Raw genomic sequence first — 15,770 nt, 5'->3', positions numbered from 1 at the left:
GGAGAACATTGCCAGGGATACAAGGGAGTGTGGTGTTCTGATACTCGTGACACTTTCCTCCAGGATTTCACAGTAATTATTCAGAAATTATTAAGAAATGGAAAATGTATGTATTTAATATTCTAACACTTGTTGACGGACTCTTTTAACCACTTGCATTATCTTCTTTTTTTTTTCTGATTAAAGTGTTTTAGTTTTTGTTTACTTTTGTATTGTGGTCACAGCTTATCAAAATGGCATACACATGTACATAGAAAAAGTTGCAACTCTCCCCCCCTTGCCCCTCCCATTCTACCCCTTATAATGTAACCATTGTTAATGTTAGGATACACATTTTTTTTTCCTCAAAGGAAATGAGGCTGTCATATAGTAATTTTTTAACTTGCCTTTTATGTACTGTATCTTGGGTAGGCTAGTGGTTCTTTACTGGGAGTGGTTTTGCTCTGCCGGGGGCAAAGTCTGGAGACATTTTTCATTGTCATGACTGGTACGGGGAGGGACATCGTTAGCATCTAGTGGGTAGAGGCTGGGGATGCATCTGAGTACCTACAATATGCAGGACAAGCCCCCTCAATATGCAGGACAAGCCCCTACAATAAAAATTATCTGGTCCAAAATGTCAAGAGAGCTGAAATTGAGAAACTCTGCCCTAGGTCAATGCACATAAATCTAATTCATTATTTTTAAAAGCTTCATAGCACTTTGACGTATGGGTAGACCATGATTTATTTAACTAGTTTTCTTTGATAGATCTTCTTATTGAGTGGCATTTATATATTTAATACGAAGAAACCAAATGCTCCAATTTAGTTATTTACAATTCATTCTGCTTCTTTAAAGAGCAAAAATAAGCCTTATCAGAAGGACTCAAAAAAGGAACAGTTAAGAATTCATAGGCTTGTGTATAAAATTAGATTCTGGGTCACTGTGAGTCAAGAGAATTTGGTTTCAGCAAAATCACAGACTCACTCCAAATAACATGTCTTAAAGTAAGTCATTTGAAAAGCGTGTCTTCATTTTTTGATTCTTTGGAATTAAAAAAAAAAAAAAATAGAACAAGCAGCAACAACTCTAAGGCCTTTCTGTATGACTACCAAGAACAGAGAAAGTTTCATGTAAAGTAACTGCAATAAGTTTCAGAAAAAGCTATTTCTGATGATCTCTACCATCTTTTTTTTAATGATTTTTTTCTTATACTATTTATGAAAAAACTCATTAGTACATTAAATCATGGTGGATTGAACAAAAGAAAACAAAGTAGGTTTAAATGAAAAAAGTGATATCCAAACCAAAAGACATTGAATGACTTCCAGATGCCGCTGACAATGTAATTCAGAATCGGAATGACCGTCTGGTTAACCACAGAGGATTTCACAGAAAGGGTGCCCTAAAGCAAACAGATGTTTGCTCTGTGAAACTAAAGCTCTGTGCTTTGCTGGCCCATCCTCTGCATGTCTTGTGCATTTCTGGGAGAATAAAATAAAGAATGGCTTTGCCTTCTCTCATAACAGCTATGTGTGTGGGAAGGATGGTAAACTAATGGATGAGCCTGAATGGGTGGAGTCTCTGCTTCATTCCTTTCTCTGCTACCAGTTTCCTCAATCAGAAATAAGAGCTAAAGATTATATTTAGTTTTGCTCATTTCCTTTCTTCCTTCTTTTTTCCCTCCCTCCCTCCCTCCTTCCTTCCTTCCTGCCTTCCTTATCCACTGGCAGTTCTATAATGAAATATTCTGGACTAGATATTTGGATTTTGTGCTTCTCAGCTTTCAACTTCTTGGCATGGGTCCTTACATTTAATAAATGAACGGAGACCATCATCCTGCAATAGGTCAGACCTATCAACATTGCAACAGTTCAAACCTATCTAAGGAGATGCTAATCTAATAAGTTCCCTGATATCTGGAAAAACTGATATCTTTTTCCCCTTTGCCGCTGCCTTTCTAGGATCAGAACCACACACAAGTGTCCCAGTACCGGCAGGATCCCTCCCTGATCATGCGGTCCATCGTCCACATGACCGATGCTGTGCGTTCTGGGGTCATGCCTCCTGCCCAGCTCACCACCATCAACCAGTCTCAGCTGAGCGCCCAGTTGGGGTTGAATTTGGGAGGTACCAGTATGCCTCACACATCTCCTTCACCTCCAGCAAGCAAATCGGCCACTCCCTCCCCTTCCAGCTCCATCAATGAAGAGGATGCTGATGAAGCCAACAGAGTAAGTTAGAACTGCCTTAGTGTGTAACCTGCCAGAGAATATGGGATCACCCCATGCTGTTTGAATTTCATTCATGGTGTTGCCTTATTTTTCTTCATAGATTTGGAGTAGCATTTAAATGTATGATGGTTTGTTGTTTTTCTTCACTGTTCCATTTATTTTCTGTAGAAAGTATATTGGACTGGAAATTGAGAGATCTGGCTTCTCCTAGTATAGCTGTAAGGCACTGGACATGTTATTTAACTCTTGTAGGCCCAATTTTTCTAATCTGCAAAAGGAGGGCTTGGACTCCCTGCTACAAATTTCTAGAAATTCTAGACATTCCAGAAATTCTAAACTGCTCTGGTTCTAAATTAATGTCCATGTAAGCAAGTTTCATCCAGTGTGTCGGTCAAGCTGCTGCCACATTTGACAGCCTTGCACCTTCAGTGATGTTTATCTCTAAGTTCATTCTCATCATCTTACATTTTTGCCTTTGTCATGGGAAATGTGTAATTTTAAATGATACATAGTTTGAAATAAAAACTGCGTTCCAGGTATGACTTTTCCAAATGCTTAGAATAATAAAAAAGAGTACTGTAATAGTACATAATTACTCATTAGTCACTCATTAATTATGTGCTGTATACCTACTCTGTGCTTGGCATTTTGTTTGGTTCTTGTGATATAGAGATGTATAAGAGAACTACTGCTCATGAGACTCCCACTGGAGATGAATAGCAATGTTTAAAACTAGCTCCAGATGTGATTAGTGATATAATTGATGTATCTGGTGTGCTGAGATTCTAATCGATTCTGCTTGGGAGAGTGATTTGAGGAAGACTTTACTGAGAAAGTGATATTTGAATTAGGTCTAAGAGGATGAATAAAAGTTTGTGAGGCAGAAGACAGAGGCCAGCATTTTGGTGGGGGCTCGTGAGGAACAGTGGAAATACATCCTATTTGTAGGTATAATGAAGTTTGATATGGGGGAAGAGAGAAATAGAAGTTGAAGAATAAAATGGCTTAAATGTGGTGGTCTTTCTTCTGTTGGTAGCTGAGAGATGATTTATTATTTGCATCAAGGAATGGCATAAGTAATTTATGCTTTAAAGAGATAACTTTGGCTATATATATAGAATGCCTTATAAAGGACCAAAGAAAATGCAATTAATTAGAAGACTCTTTTGTTATGTTTCGTTTCATCAAGGGAGAGAATGGACAGGAGGTACCAGGTTAGCAGGCATTTTAGGAGTGAGAATCATAAACATTTTAAGGATTTGGTGATCCACTGGAATTTGGGGAAGAGACAAATTGGATTTTAGTTTGAGAGCCAGAATGGCTATCAGCAAATGAGAGGAGCAACCCACAAAGAGAGGAGTGTTCTCCCCCATGGGGAACATGAGAGTTTGGGATGTTAGAGTTGAATTTGAGGTGCTTGCATTGGAGTCTAGAACTCAGTTCATGGGAACTGGAACTATAGATTTTGGGACCATCAGCACATGGATGAGAAGATGTGAAAGTAATCAACCAGGACTTCTGTCAAGGACAGAACCCTGAGCATCATTTATTTCTAAGTAGCAAAAGGAAGAAGAGGAGCTAGAGAAGATTAAGAATGATGAGGAACAGGGAGGGAGTTTCGAGTGACACTGCAGAAATTGAAGGGGTTTCGAGATGAATGGTTTAGTCTATAATGTTAGCACCCCCATTGGGCCCAGGAATGGTAAATGCACTGACAGTCTTCTCACATTCACAGAACTTCAGTCTAGAGGATTGAGAAGTAATGGTTAAAGACTCTTGAGGGATATGAACAGATGGGGTTAGGTAACCGCTTAGCCATTACAATTCAAAGGGATTTCTTTCCCTACACTCACACGTCCGCGGATCTTCATACTTGTCGCTGTACCAAACAGAAATTGTCGTCTTAAAGAGGACCTCCTATGGGACTCCTAGCTTCCTCCATTTTAAGCGAGGGTCTAGGTTTTGTGTAACGACAATAAAGCCAATTTATCTTCATTGAACGTTAGCTGAGAAAGGAAGATTAAAACTATCATTGATTATGTCTCTTTGGGGTAAATCTTTTTCTCCAGCATTCTGTCCGAACCCTTTTGTCAATGACACAAAAATTTCCTTAGGAGACTTAATTCTGAATTTTTATTTAAATTGTGAGACTCCACGTTTCTGGTTTATTCTTAAAAAGTAATAATGATTAGGGCACATCATGGTTATCCAAGAAAGACATCAAAGGTGTTTGACGTTTGAATATTGTTTTACAGAGAATGAAATTGAACTCCTCTCACTTGGAAAAAAAAAAACTCCTCTGGAAAGTAATAGCATCTTGCCATTGGTCAGGGTATTGTGGCACTAACAGTGCCGGATTTTCTTCCAGGAGAAGAATATAGTTGTTGGACTCAACTAGAAAAATGTGTGTGTCTGTATATAGTTTTTCTTGTTTAAATAATGTTTTTCATTGAAGTTAAACTTGACTCCAAGTGAAGCTCTAACTGAAAGGCATCTGACTGTCTTGGAAATTCACGTTCATTAAGTAGAATTAAACAAGTCTCACTTATTTTGAAAATTTAGAAAAAAGACTATGGGCTCTAGAGAATTATTGAATTAATTGTGTGAGTTATGAAAGATGACATTTTGGAGGAGAAGAGAGATATGACTTAAAACCATCTGAAGCTTATAAACTGCTCAGATAAAGTGTGGATGCTGTTATCACTTAAATAGTGCAAACAATAGGCTCCCCTAGAGGTAGGCCAGTGGTTTCTTAACTCTTCCCTGAGAGTTCAGAGCTCTCTAAGAAAATTTCCTTACTAAGAATTTTAGTAAATGGGAAAAATTCCAAATGACCCTCATTTAGAAAGTAAATAATACTCTAGGAAAAATTTGAATTATAATTCAAGCCATTGAAAGCCAATCTGTTAGTAACTTGAATCTATCTTGGTTGATCTTGCCCAAGGCTGGCTTTGAGAACAGATTTTGTCAAACATTGCAGGATTCTTGGTGAAGTTAACTGCAAAATTATCTTTGATATTGTGATCCAGGGGAATAAAACATTTACAAATCATTTCCCTGCTTCTCTGATAAGTATATTAAATGATCGGTGAACTTAGATGATGGTAGCGGGTGAATATGGAGCTGCGTTATCTTTAAGTTGGGAAAATATACCCGTATCAGTTTATGGTTCTGATCTCTCAGAGTTCATCTGGTGAATGTGTGTGAGTCTCTGTGGTAGCATTCTTGTGAGCAGGGTTACTTGCCACAAATAACAAACATCTTCTCTTTAGTCTTCTTAGTGATTTTTAAGTATCAACTATTGCTCCTTTTTGTTTTTTGTTTTTTTTACAGGTTTTTAATTTTATGGAGAATATCAATTTCACTTTTTTCTTCACTTAAAGTAGTTTTGACATTTTTACATTTGCTGTTAATATTTAGAAAATTATTGTTATTTTAGAAAATAAAGATGACCTTGTCCTTATGGAGCAAGTATAGAAATTGGAGTTAATTTCCATTTGAGTTTCTGGAGAGCCATTAGCAAAGTAACATTCTGGTAAAATAATAAAATCAGCCTCAAAAAACAAATCAATTCAGACAGATCACATATATGGCATGTGACTATGGCTAGGGACCTCATTTAAAATATTTGAATCTGATCAACATCCTGAATATTATTTAGGTTTTACTTCTAAAACCTCTGAAAATACAAAATATTTTGCTGATGTATACATGTGTAGTATAGCGTATATATAGCATTGCCTGGTACAGAGTGTTCTGTTTTTCATTACTCATAATTGCTATTTAGAGCATATGTTGTGAATGTATTGAAGATACTTCTGGGTCTCATTAATCGATGTTCTAAATGCTAATCTCTGCTGTCTGGTTAACTCCAAGCAAGTTTACCCCTCCCCCGGTTTTGGTGGTGATTCATCTGTTGATGATGCCTAACAAAACCTTCAAAGAACAATTATGGATCTGAGTTAAGTCTTGTTGCATTCTCTGCAAGTACATTCTAGGCAGTGAATTTTCTTCCTGCTTTGCAGGCCATTGGAGAGAAAAGAGCTGCTCCAGACTCTGGCAAGAAGCCCAAGACTCCAAAGAAAAAGAAAAAGAAAGACCCCAATGAGCCACAGAAGCCAGTGTCAGCATATGCCCTGTTTTTCAGAGACACACAGGCTGCAATTAAAGGTCAAAACCCCAATGCAACCTTTGGAGAGGTCTCAAAAATTGTAGCATCTATGTGGGACAGCCTTGGAGAAGAACAAAAGCAGGTGAGACAAAGACCCATCAAGGCTCCATAAATAAACCTCATGATCATTTAAAATATTCCTCACACCTTTTCCGAGTGCATGTGTTCACTTAATATGATTGCTTCTTTTGAAAGCCTTTTCTAAGCGATGGAATTTAAAAACCTAGACGTATAAATCTAAACAACTCTCCAGTTATATTGATTTCTCTGTCAGCTTATGGGTGCATGTTCAGAACCCATTCAGAGGAAGGCTGGAAGAAATCCAGGCAGTATCCTGCAAGCATAAACTTTTGATGATAATCTTTTCATTTTAAATAATGTGGAATGTTTCCCCTTTTGTTCAAAAAGGGCACTACAAAGGGATTAGGTCCATCCCGCTTGCCTTTCCATTGATCATCTTTCTGAACCCTTGTGCTGTCCTGGTGGGTTTCCAAACTTTGAAGCTGCCTGTGCGTGTCTCATTATTGTCACTGGGCATTTGAAATTTTATTCCAAGTTCATTTTAAAGCAAGGCAGTATGAGAGGTATTCAGAAATTAGCCATGCTGGTAGGAGATACTTCCTTAGGGGCTTCGTCTCCTCTCCTTCCCCTTGCAACTCCTCCACACAAATGAAGAGAAGAATGGGTTCCTTGGGGGTCGGTCCCCCCACTTGCTCCTTGCATGAAACTCCAATTACCATTAATAGAAGTTAACTTTTACATATGCACAGAAGAATAGATCAACCCTTATGAGTGATAAAATAGAATAATATTTTTCAGGAACGAAGAGTGGAAAGTCCTTGATTTTTATTTACAAATCATGAACTGATTTCAGGAACTCATTCCTAGGAGCTTGTTTTGTTGGGATGGTGCAACATTAGAAATTTCTTGTTAGTTTGCACTGAGTTTATTACTGTGGACAGCAGAGTGATTTTCTGTCCCAGAAATATAATTCTGAGGGACTGGAAAAGTGCCACACCTAACTTTTAAACTCTGGAGAGAAAGACGCATGTTGATCGAACACCCAACTATCAGACCCCTTAAGAAAAGGAGAAGCCCAAATCATGTTTAATATGCTGGAATTTTATTTATTTAACTCAGTGGGGTCACTAATGGAAATCTCCTAGCTTGGATGATTTCTGACTTTTAATTTTGCTCCAAAAGAAAACCAAGGTTGAAATGCTTTGCTCTTTTCTCTTCTGTCTTCATCATTCTACCTGTTGTTTTTATCCTCTGGTTTTGGTATAGTTTAGAAAGGTATCTGAGGGAAAGAAGACATTGATGGAGAAACTCATTACTTTCTCTAAAGTAAGCCATTTGCAGCAAAGCTTATTCTTCTTGCTACCTTATTTATTGCCTTAGCATGAGGTTTTCAGCTGTTCTCAGGAAAAAGTGATTCTCAAGGAATCCGTATTGCAACTGGAAATCTTTTTCTTATTTGCAATAGTAAATATAAAAATTGTGCTCCAGTGAGGGTGGCAGGGTTCTGTTTTGTTTTAATATCCGTGTGTGTGTGTGTGTGTGCGCGCGCGCGCATATGTGCGCGCGCATATGTGCGCACGTGTGCACACGCTAACATTTAAAAATCAAAGCCAAGGAGACCAACCTTTTTATGTGAGTTGTGTTTATGTGACCTAATTTGTGCAGCAGTTATTTTATAGCTGAGAATTTATACGCTAAAGGTGGTGCTAATTGTGGTCTTTTAATAGGTATATAAAAGGAAAACAGAAGCTGCCAAAAAAGAATACCTGAAGGCCCTGGCAGCATACAGGGCCAGCCTCGTTTCTAAGGTAAACCTGGGCAGGGGCGGCCAGGGTCTGAAATAGTTACAGCATGGAAAACAGCCCTCAAGCATTGAAAACAGAACTGCAGCTCCCCTAAAAGCTGATGGAAAGGCATCTTGAACAACTTGTAAACTTAGGTGTTTCCATTAGAGATTACCCAAATGATGATCTGAAAATATGAGTTAACTTAAGCAGCCGAGTCTAAGTTGTTTCTGAAAGATTTCCCTGATCTTTATATATGTGTATGTAGCTATATACATAAATCTTACATAGGCTCTTATGCTTTCTTCTGGTCAGGGATTGGGACCTGTGTTAATGTCCTCTGCTTAAACTGGGAGATATGTTTGTCAGGCATTTTTTGACATCATATTATAAATTCTCCTGTGGTTATATGACTATGATAGGGGGGCATTGCATTTTTGACCAAACTGTTCCATATCCTATAAATAAATAAACCTCATGATCATTTAAAATGACATTATATTCCAAGTACTAAACAAAAACTATATGTATTATATAGAGAGTATACAGTGGACCCTGGTGTGTTATAAAATGCACCAATATCCCAAGCAAATGTCACTGTAGATTATAATTACCTTAATCCAAAGGAATATGAGTTGTTACATTATATTAACATTTAATTAGCTTTTTCTCTTGCCTTTATAGGTTTTAGAGGTTTTGGAAAGGATAATTTGATATAATATATTTTTGCTCTAGATACATTTTTTCTGACAAGTAGAGATACAATTTCATTGTCACTGTTGCTGTCTCAAGTACAACCTAGGGTCTCAAAGACGTTTTAAAAGGGTTCATTCCCTTTTTTCTCTTTTCACCTGAGTTGTTTCTTCTTTCTATTATCTGTATTAAGTACTTGTATCAAGATCTAGCATTTGCAGCTGCTCAGAATCAGATCAACAGAGGTCCTCCTCTCTTTGTTGACGGCTATTAGGACACTTCCCACTTCATTAGATAGAGAAAACATTTATCAGGTCAATAGCGAAACCTCTTTCTCAGACTCTGGAAGACACATACTGGAAGATATACTGATGTTGTACTCAGACTTGTACATTGGCAAAGAACAGCTGACTGTATGGGCTGCAGATGTTAAGAATTAAAGTATAGTTGGTGGTTAATTAGATGGAGTGAAGTGAATAGAGCAACAGTGTGCATGTACTTCTTAAGTGGATCATTTATTCATTCATTTATCCAGAGCAGGTATAGGTGATTTTGTGCATTAGAGCATGAATAATTGACTGTATATGGATTTATTTAAACCAAGATCCAGTATCTCAAAAGGCATTCAGGGAGTATTAACCATGATTGGGCTCATGAAGTCTGTGAGTGACTTAGAAGGGATAACTTAAAACTTATACGTTGCATGCTAGGATCAGGATTCAGAAATATTTTCAGACGAAATTCAATGGCACCAAAAAGGAAAAAAAAATCAATAGGAGAGAATTTAGAAGGAATAAATTTAAAATAGGGTTTTGTTTGTTTGTTTTTTAATTCAGTAAATGCGCTTTGAGAGGATCCTAAATCTCTGTTCAAAGAACTGTGAGGCAACAAATATGGTCCTTTAGGTATAAGTTTAGAATAATTTCAACCTGAACCCAAAGTGTGAAGTAGCTGCTAATATAGTGATCGCACAGGAAGCAGCATCGAATTGTACAGTGATTGTTAGACCACTTCTAAAGAATTGGTTCTGATTTGGATCCCACAATGTAAAGAGAGAAGACAATCAACTGATGTCTCTCTAGAGCGTTGCCTCCACGATGGTGAGGACTGAAAATCACATCAGGTTAGAATAACTGAAAGAATCAGGGGAGCAAGGACTTGGAGGCATATGATCTTAGTCCTCAAATATAAGGGCTGTCATATAAGAGAAATGAAGTCGATCTTTGTGCCCAAGAGAGGAGAACTCATCCAAGGGGTGAGCTTACAGGAGCGAGAGTTCAGCCCCAGCATCAGAAACATCAATAGGGTTGCATCATATACACATTTAACTTATGCCTCTACACGCGGAGCCTCAGACCTCCCCCCTTAAGATATGACTCTGCTATCCCTTTTAATCTTTACAACAAGCAAAGAAATTCATGGAAGCTTACTATTAAACCATAAAAGAGCAAGAAGACAGGCAAGGAAGAACTCTGCAATCATCCACCCATCTCCATTTACCATTAAGGCAGCATCTTAAAGGCACAACTGTGCAACTGAGCTGCCCAGGTGTTGAAATACAGACTTTCTTTGTGTTTTTTTCTTTAAGACTAGCTTGTTAATTTTTAACTACTAGAGTATATAAGAATTATGTACATGTTTACTGTGTGTATTCTACTTTATGGGTGATTTAATGGTTTTTTGAAGACAAATTTGAATATTTATAGGTTGCTTTTTACCCTAAGACCTTAGAACATGACCGTTCAGGAACATGCACTGAGTTTTGTAATGCGGAGAGCTGTCCACTGAAGGGGAGTGTCTTACGATAATGACATGTGTTCAAACAGAAAACATCAGAGGTGGCTATTCCTACACACTGGACCGGGCACTTTCTTAAATGCTTAACATATGAGTTCATTTAATTCTCACGACCTCTGCACAAGAAAAATATCATATAACCCAGCCAGGCGCGGTGGCTCATGCCTGTAATCCCAGCACTTTGGGAGGCCGAGACGGGTGGATCACGAGGTCAGGAGATCGAGACCATCCTGGCTAACATGGTGAAACCCGTCTCTCCTAAAAAATACAAAAAATTAGCCAGGTGTGGTGGTGGGCACCTGTAGTCCCAGCTACTCGGGAGGCTGAGGCAGGAGAATGGCGCAAACCTGGGAGGCAGAGGTTGCAGTGAGCCGAGATCGTGCCACTGCACTCCTGGGTGACAGAGTGAGACTCTATCTAAAAAAAAAAAAAAAAAAAAAAAAAAAAAAAAAAAAAAAAAAAAGAGAGAGAGAGAGAGAGAAGGAAAGAAAGAAACCATATAACCCAATGTTACAGATAAGAAAACAGGAACAGATGAGTAAATTAACTTGTCCAATGTCACAAAGTTGTTAAGTCAGAGAACTGCATTTGAACTCAGGCAGCCTGTACTCTGTTGTCTTTAAACATATGGTACTCAATGGTAAGGTCCTTAGTACAGAGGTAAATGCAGAAGAATTTTTGCTGTTAAATATATGTATGAGTTATCTTTTTGCCACAATAGTGCTGTGTAACAACCATCCCCAAAGCTCAGTGATGTGGTACAAGATGAGCATTTATCCTCAGAGAGTGCTAGTTAGCTGGCTGGTTCTTCAGACCTAGGCCAGGCTTGGTAGAATCAGCTAGTCTTGCTTTTCTGTCTGGGGTCATCTTGCATGTTGGAGGGGCTGGACTCATTCACATTGATCATAGTTGGCTGGATGGCAGTGAACTGACTCTTGGGTGGATAACTGGGCCACATGTCTGTCATCATGCACATGGCAGGGGCAGGCTTGAGGCCTCATCTTGGAACTGGGGCAGTATCACTGCCATGGCATTCTGTCAGCCAAAGCAAAGGCACTAGAGCAGCCCAGACTCAAGGAGGTAGGGGATTTGACTCCACATCTGGGAGGAGTGAAAAAGTCACAAGACAAAGAGTACAGATACAGGAGGGCATGAATAATGGTGGCCATTAAAAAAATCAATTTATAATATCTAAAAATGCTTAAATATTTTAAATACTTATGTATTGTAACAGTCTGGAATTTTCTCCCCCAAAATGCAGGCTGCTGCTGAGTCAGCAGAAGCCCAGACCATCCGTTCTGTTCAGCAGACCCTGGCGTCGACCAATCTGACATCCTCCCTCCTTCTCAACACTCCACTGTCTCAACATGGAACAGTGTCAGCATCACCTCAGACTCTCCAGCAATCCCTCCCTAGGTCAATCGCTCCCAAACCCTTAACCATGAGACTCCCCATGAACCAGATTGTCACATCAGTCACCATTGCAGCCAACATGCCCTCGAACATTGGGGCTCCACTGATAAGCTCCATGGGAACGACCATGGTTGGCTCAGCACCCTCCACCCAAGTGAGCCCTTCGGTGCAAACCCAGCAGCATCAGATGCAGTTACAGCAGCAGCAGCAGCAGCAACAACAACAACAACAACAGATGCAACAGATGCAGCAGCAGCAACTCCAGCAGCACCAAATGCATCAGCAAATCCAGCAGCAGATGCAACAGCAGCATTTCCAGCACCACATGCAGCAGCACCTCCAGCAGCAAATTAATCAACAGCAGCTGCAGCAGCAGCTGCAGCAGCGCCTCCAGCTGCAGCAGCTGCAACACATGCAGCACCAGTCTCAGCCTTCTCCTCGGCAGCACTCTCCCGTCGCCTCTCAGATAACATCCCCCATCCCTGCCATCGGGAGCCCCCAGCCAGCCTCTCAGCAGCACCAGTCGCAAATACAGTCTCAGACACAGACTCAAGTATTATCGCAGGTCAGTATTTTCTGAAGACGCATGTGGTAGACGGATTTGCGTATACCGAGGAGAGTGGCATAGGAGGGTAAAGCATATGTGGCTGAAACCTGTAAGTTGGTGTTGGTTATGCAGAAATGTGTAACAGATCAAACGGTCCTCTCAAATGTCTATTAGATAGGCAATAAGAACTACAGTGTAGCTGAGTAACATCTTCTAGCTGACTATAAATCCCTTTGTTTTTAAACGAGAAAAGCTGTGCTCTTTTATGTGATGCCTTTTTTATTTATTCAGGCTATACCTACAATATGTGAATCAAACTGTTTAATGAATCCTGGGACATATTGATGACTATAAACTGGCCTCTCTGAGTCATAGAAAATGGCCTTATTTCTCTAGAAGTGAGTAAACCACACTTCCAGGCTATCTGAACTTCTGAAGCCCTAAAAATAAAAAGCACAGTTGTAACTACCTGAAATATGAAGATCCAGTTTCATACAAACATTTGTATGACGTGAATAGTTGATGGCATTTTTTTGTCATGAAAAAAAATAATGTAAATCACAGACTTTTGCCAAAGCTCTTATTTTTTTCCTAAATCTCTCCAGAAAAAAAAATGCAAGTGATTAAATTCAATTATTGACTTATTCACACTTTTTATCCATGACTTCTCCAAATCAAACCACAGTATATGTTGTAACAATATCTATGGCCACTGTTAGCCCATTATATTCATTCCAATTAGAAGAAAAGAAATGTGAATATTATATTCCGTGTTTTGAGTGACAAGTTTCGAAAAATAAAAACACTGTATTTTTAAAAGGGAAATGCACTTAAATGAGAACAGTTATTACAAAAGTTAAGATTTAAAAAGAAAAAGCAAGAGTTTTTATTATGATGTAATACCAGTAGACTATTTAAAAGGCACACCACATCTGAATAATCAATGTAAATATTTTCTTTCAAAGTTGTAAGTTTTCATATCATGTGCTGTAAAGTTTTCCTAAATGAGGCTTTAACGTAAACACTGGTGACATAAACCATTCATTGCTACGTTGCTTATTGTGTTTTTATGCTGTTTTATACTTTTTTATGAGTTATGATAGCAGCAATTAAGTTGTTTGTATTTTGCTTAACTAAAACAAAAATGCTTTTATCTTGCTATAGAATAAACACATTTCAGTAAAAACTGTGGACTGTATTTTAATGCAACAACAAGGAAACTGTTCACTTTTCAAATAAAATGATATGTCAGATTTCATTTTTGGTTCCTTGAATACATGTAAGATGGGGAAATATGCCACATACCAAGTTTCATTTCAGCCCAAGCATCATCTTCCATTTTTCAATTGGAAATATGATATTTATGGCCAAGAATACGCAATGCATAGCCTGAAATGAAGATCCTTGAAAAAAAGCAAAACAACCCATTGGGAATATTTGTGTCATTGTCTTTTTTAAAAGATGCAAGTACAAGGTAAGTATAGCGAGAAAAAAGTAATTGTTTTTTTGGCAGGGGGGCTAGAACTACCTGGGTATTGTAATGTTATTACTATTAAAATGGATGGTGAATGCTAATTCTTAAGCCAAAATAATTATTTCGGTGCCCATTTATTCCCCCCTTTTCTTGCTCTGTAGCGGTTCCTCTTTGAGAGCAGTGTGACCACTATCCCCAGTTGTCTTGCATGATTAATTACAGCATCTGTCCTGTCAGAAGCTATAATGAAGAGGTCTTGATAAAAATTGCAAATTACCACTGGCAACAGTCTTAAACTGCTTATGATAAAATGAAAATTATAAACAGCAAGTGTCAACCCTGACCAGAATCCTAATCTGGAAAGAATGAGGGTGTGCGTGGTGCGCTCCATAGCTGCTGTGTGTGAGACATTCAAAAATAATGGAATATGGATCCCTCAAAGTTGTTGTATTTCAGAGAATATTTACTGTATGTTGTGGGTTATGAATAATGAATTCAGCTTTCAATATTTCATAATCCTCTCCTACTCTGTATTATGTACACATATTGAACAGCAAGAGATTCTAATTATAAATTTATGGATTTCTTGCTGTAGAAAAATTTATGTCTAAATTGAAGCTTTTCATAAGATGTATTAGTTGACAGGTATCAGTGTTCAAACAGCCTTAGAATGATGCCTAATTACAGCTACAAGGCAGTGATTGTATTCCACAAAGAAATGATCTGCTAGCATCAGACCCAGCAGAAGTAGGGCTCGAATGGTAAAAGATTTTCTGTGAATTGAAACTAACATTACATAACAATAACCATTTTATATTCTGTTGTGAAACCTTTAGACAAATGTCTTCAAAATGAATTGCTAAACTACATGTGACAGTAATTGTGTATTAGTTCTGTAATTGTCATTTTGAAAACCCATGAAGTATTGCTTGGAAAAAAATGTCACTAGTGATAAGACTTAATTGCAAGTGAAGTCTGTTTTCAACTGTTTGCAGTTAGAAGCAGGTGTTGTAACATCTATTAAATGATTTTTATAAATCTTAGGTTTTATCACATTTGATTAAATGCTGCTAAGCCAGTGACGGTCAATTCCAGAGGGAAAAAAAAAAAGCTTAATGACTACAGTTTATAAAATTAATCACCAGACAAAACTATATATTTAAAATGTCAAAAGGCTAGAATCATGAAAAGAATCCCTCAACCTTGTTACCATATTATTGTTTTCAGGATTCACAAAGCATGTTATGTATCCATTTACTTTTCAGTTTATACGTATGACTGGTTTCTATTCCTAAGACTTAAGTAAGTACTTGGTGCACTTTTTCTTTTGTTAGAGGTCAGAAATAAATCAGGATAATGAAAAATAGACATGAGAAATGTGGTATCTGATTAGTGTCACACCTAAGTGGCCTAAATGCCTTCCCTCTTAAGTGGTCTACAGACACCCCCCTCACCCCCACCACCTCCATCACACACACACACAGACACACACAACCACACGTGCACACACACACCCCTTGTCTCTCCCAATGCCATGTAGACATTATTTTATTACTCTGGCTAAACATGTTCCCTTTTTGCATTAACCTGTACTGCTGTATGATGAAAGAACATAAGGCATTTTCATTTTTAGCTGACATGGGGTCATGAGTTC

At 38.3% G+C, this 15,770-nt stretch overlaps 1 protein-coding gene across 2 annotated transcripts in view; it reads left to right on the top strand.

The window, feature by feature from the left end:
- Positions 1 to 13,900, top strand: part of TOX3 (TOX high mobility group box family member 3) — a 107,744-nt gene extending 93,844 nt beyond the window's left edge. For both annotated transcript variants that reach the window (XM_007993127.3, XM_007993133.3), the window contains exons 4-7: positions 1,947 to 2,216; positions 6,242 to 6,469; positions 8,136 to 8,216; positions 11,944 to 13,900. In XM_007993127.3, coding sequence (XP_007991318.2) covers positions 1,947 to 2,216; positions 6,242 to 6,469; positions 8,136 to 8,216; positions 11,944 to 12,675 — 1,311 coding nt within the window. In that variant the 3' untranslated portion in view covers positions 12,676 to 13,900. The remainder of the gene's footprint in view (positions 1 to 1,946; positions 2,217 to 6,241; positions 6,470 to 8,135; positions 8,217 to 11,943) is intronic.
- Positions 13,901 to 15,770: the final 1,870 nt, after the last annotated feature.

The sequence above is a fragment of the Chlorocebus sabaeus genome, chromosome 5, assembly GCF_047675955.1.
Source record: "Chlorocebus sabaeus isolate Y175 chromosome 5, mChlSab1.0.hap1, whole genome shotgun sequence".
Lineage (NCBI taxonomy): Eukaryota > Metazoa > Chordata > Mammalia > Primates > Cercopithecidae > Chlorocebus > Chlorocebus sabaeus.
The sequence above is the reverse complement of the archived record's forward strand: the minus strand, read 5'-3'. Positions and strand labels throughout refer to the sequence as shown.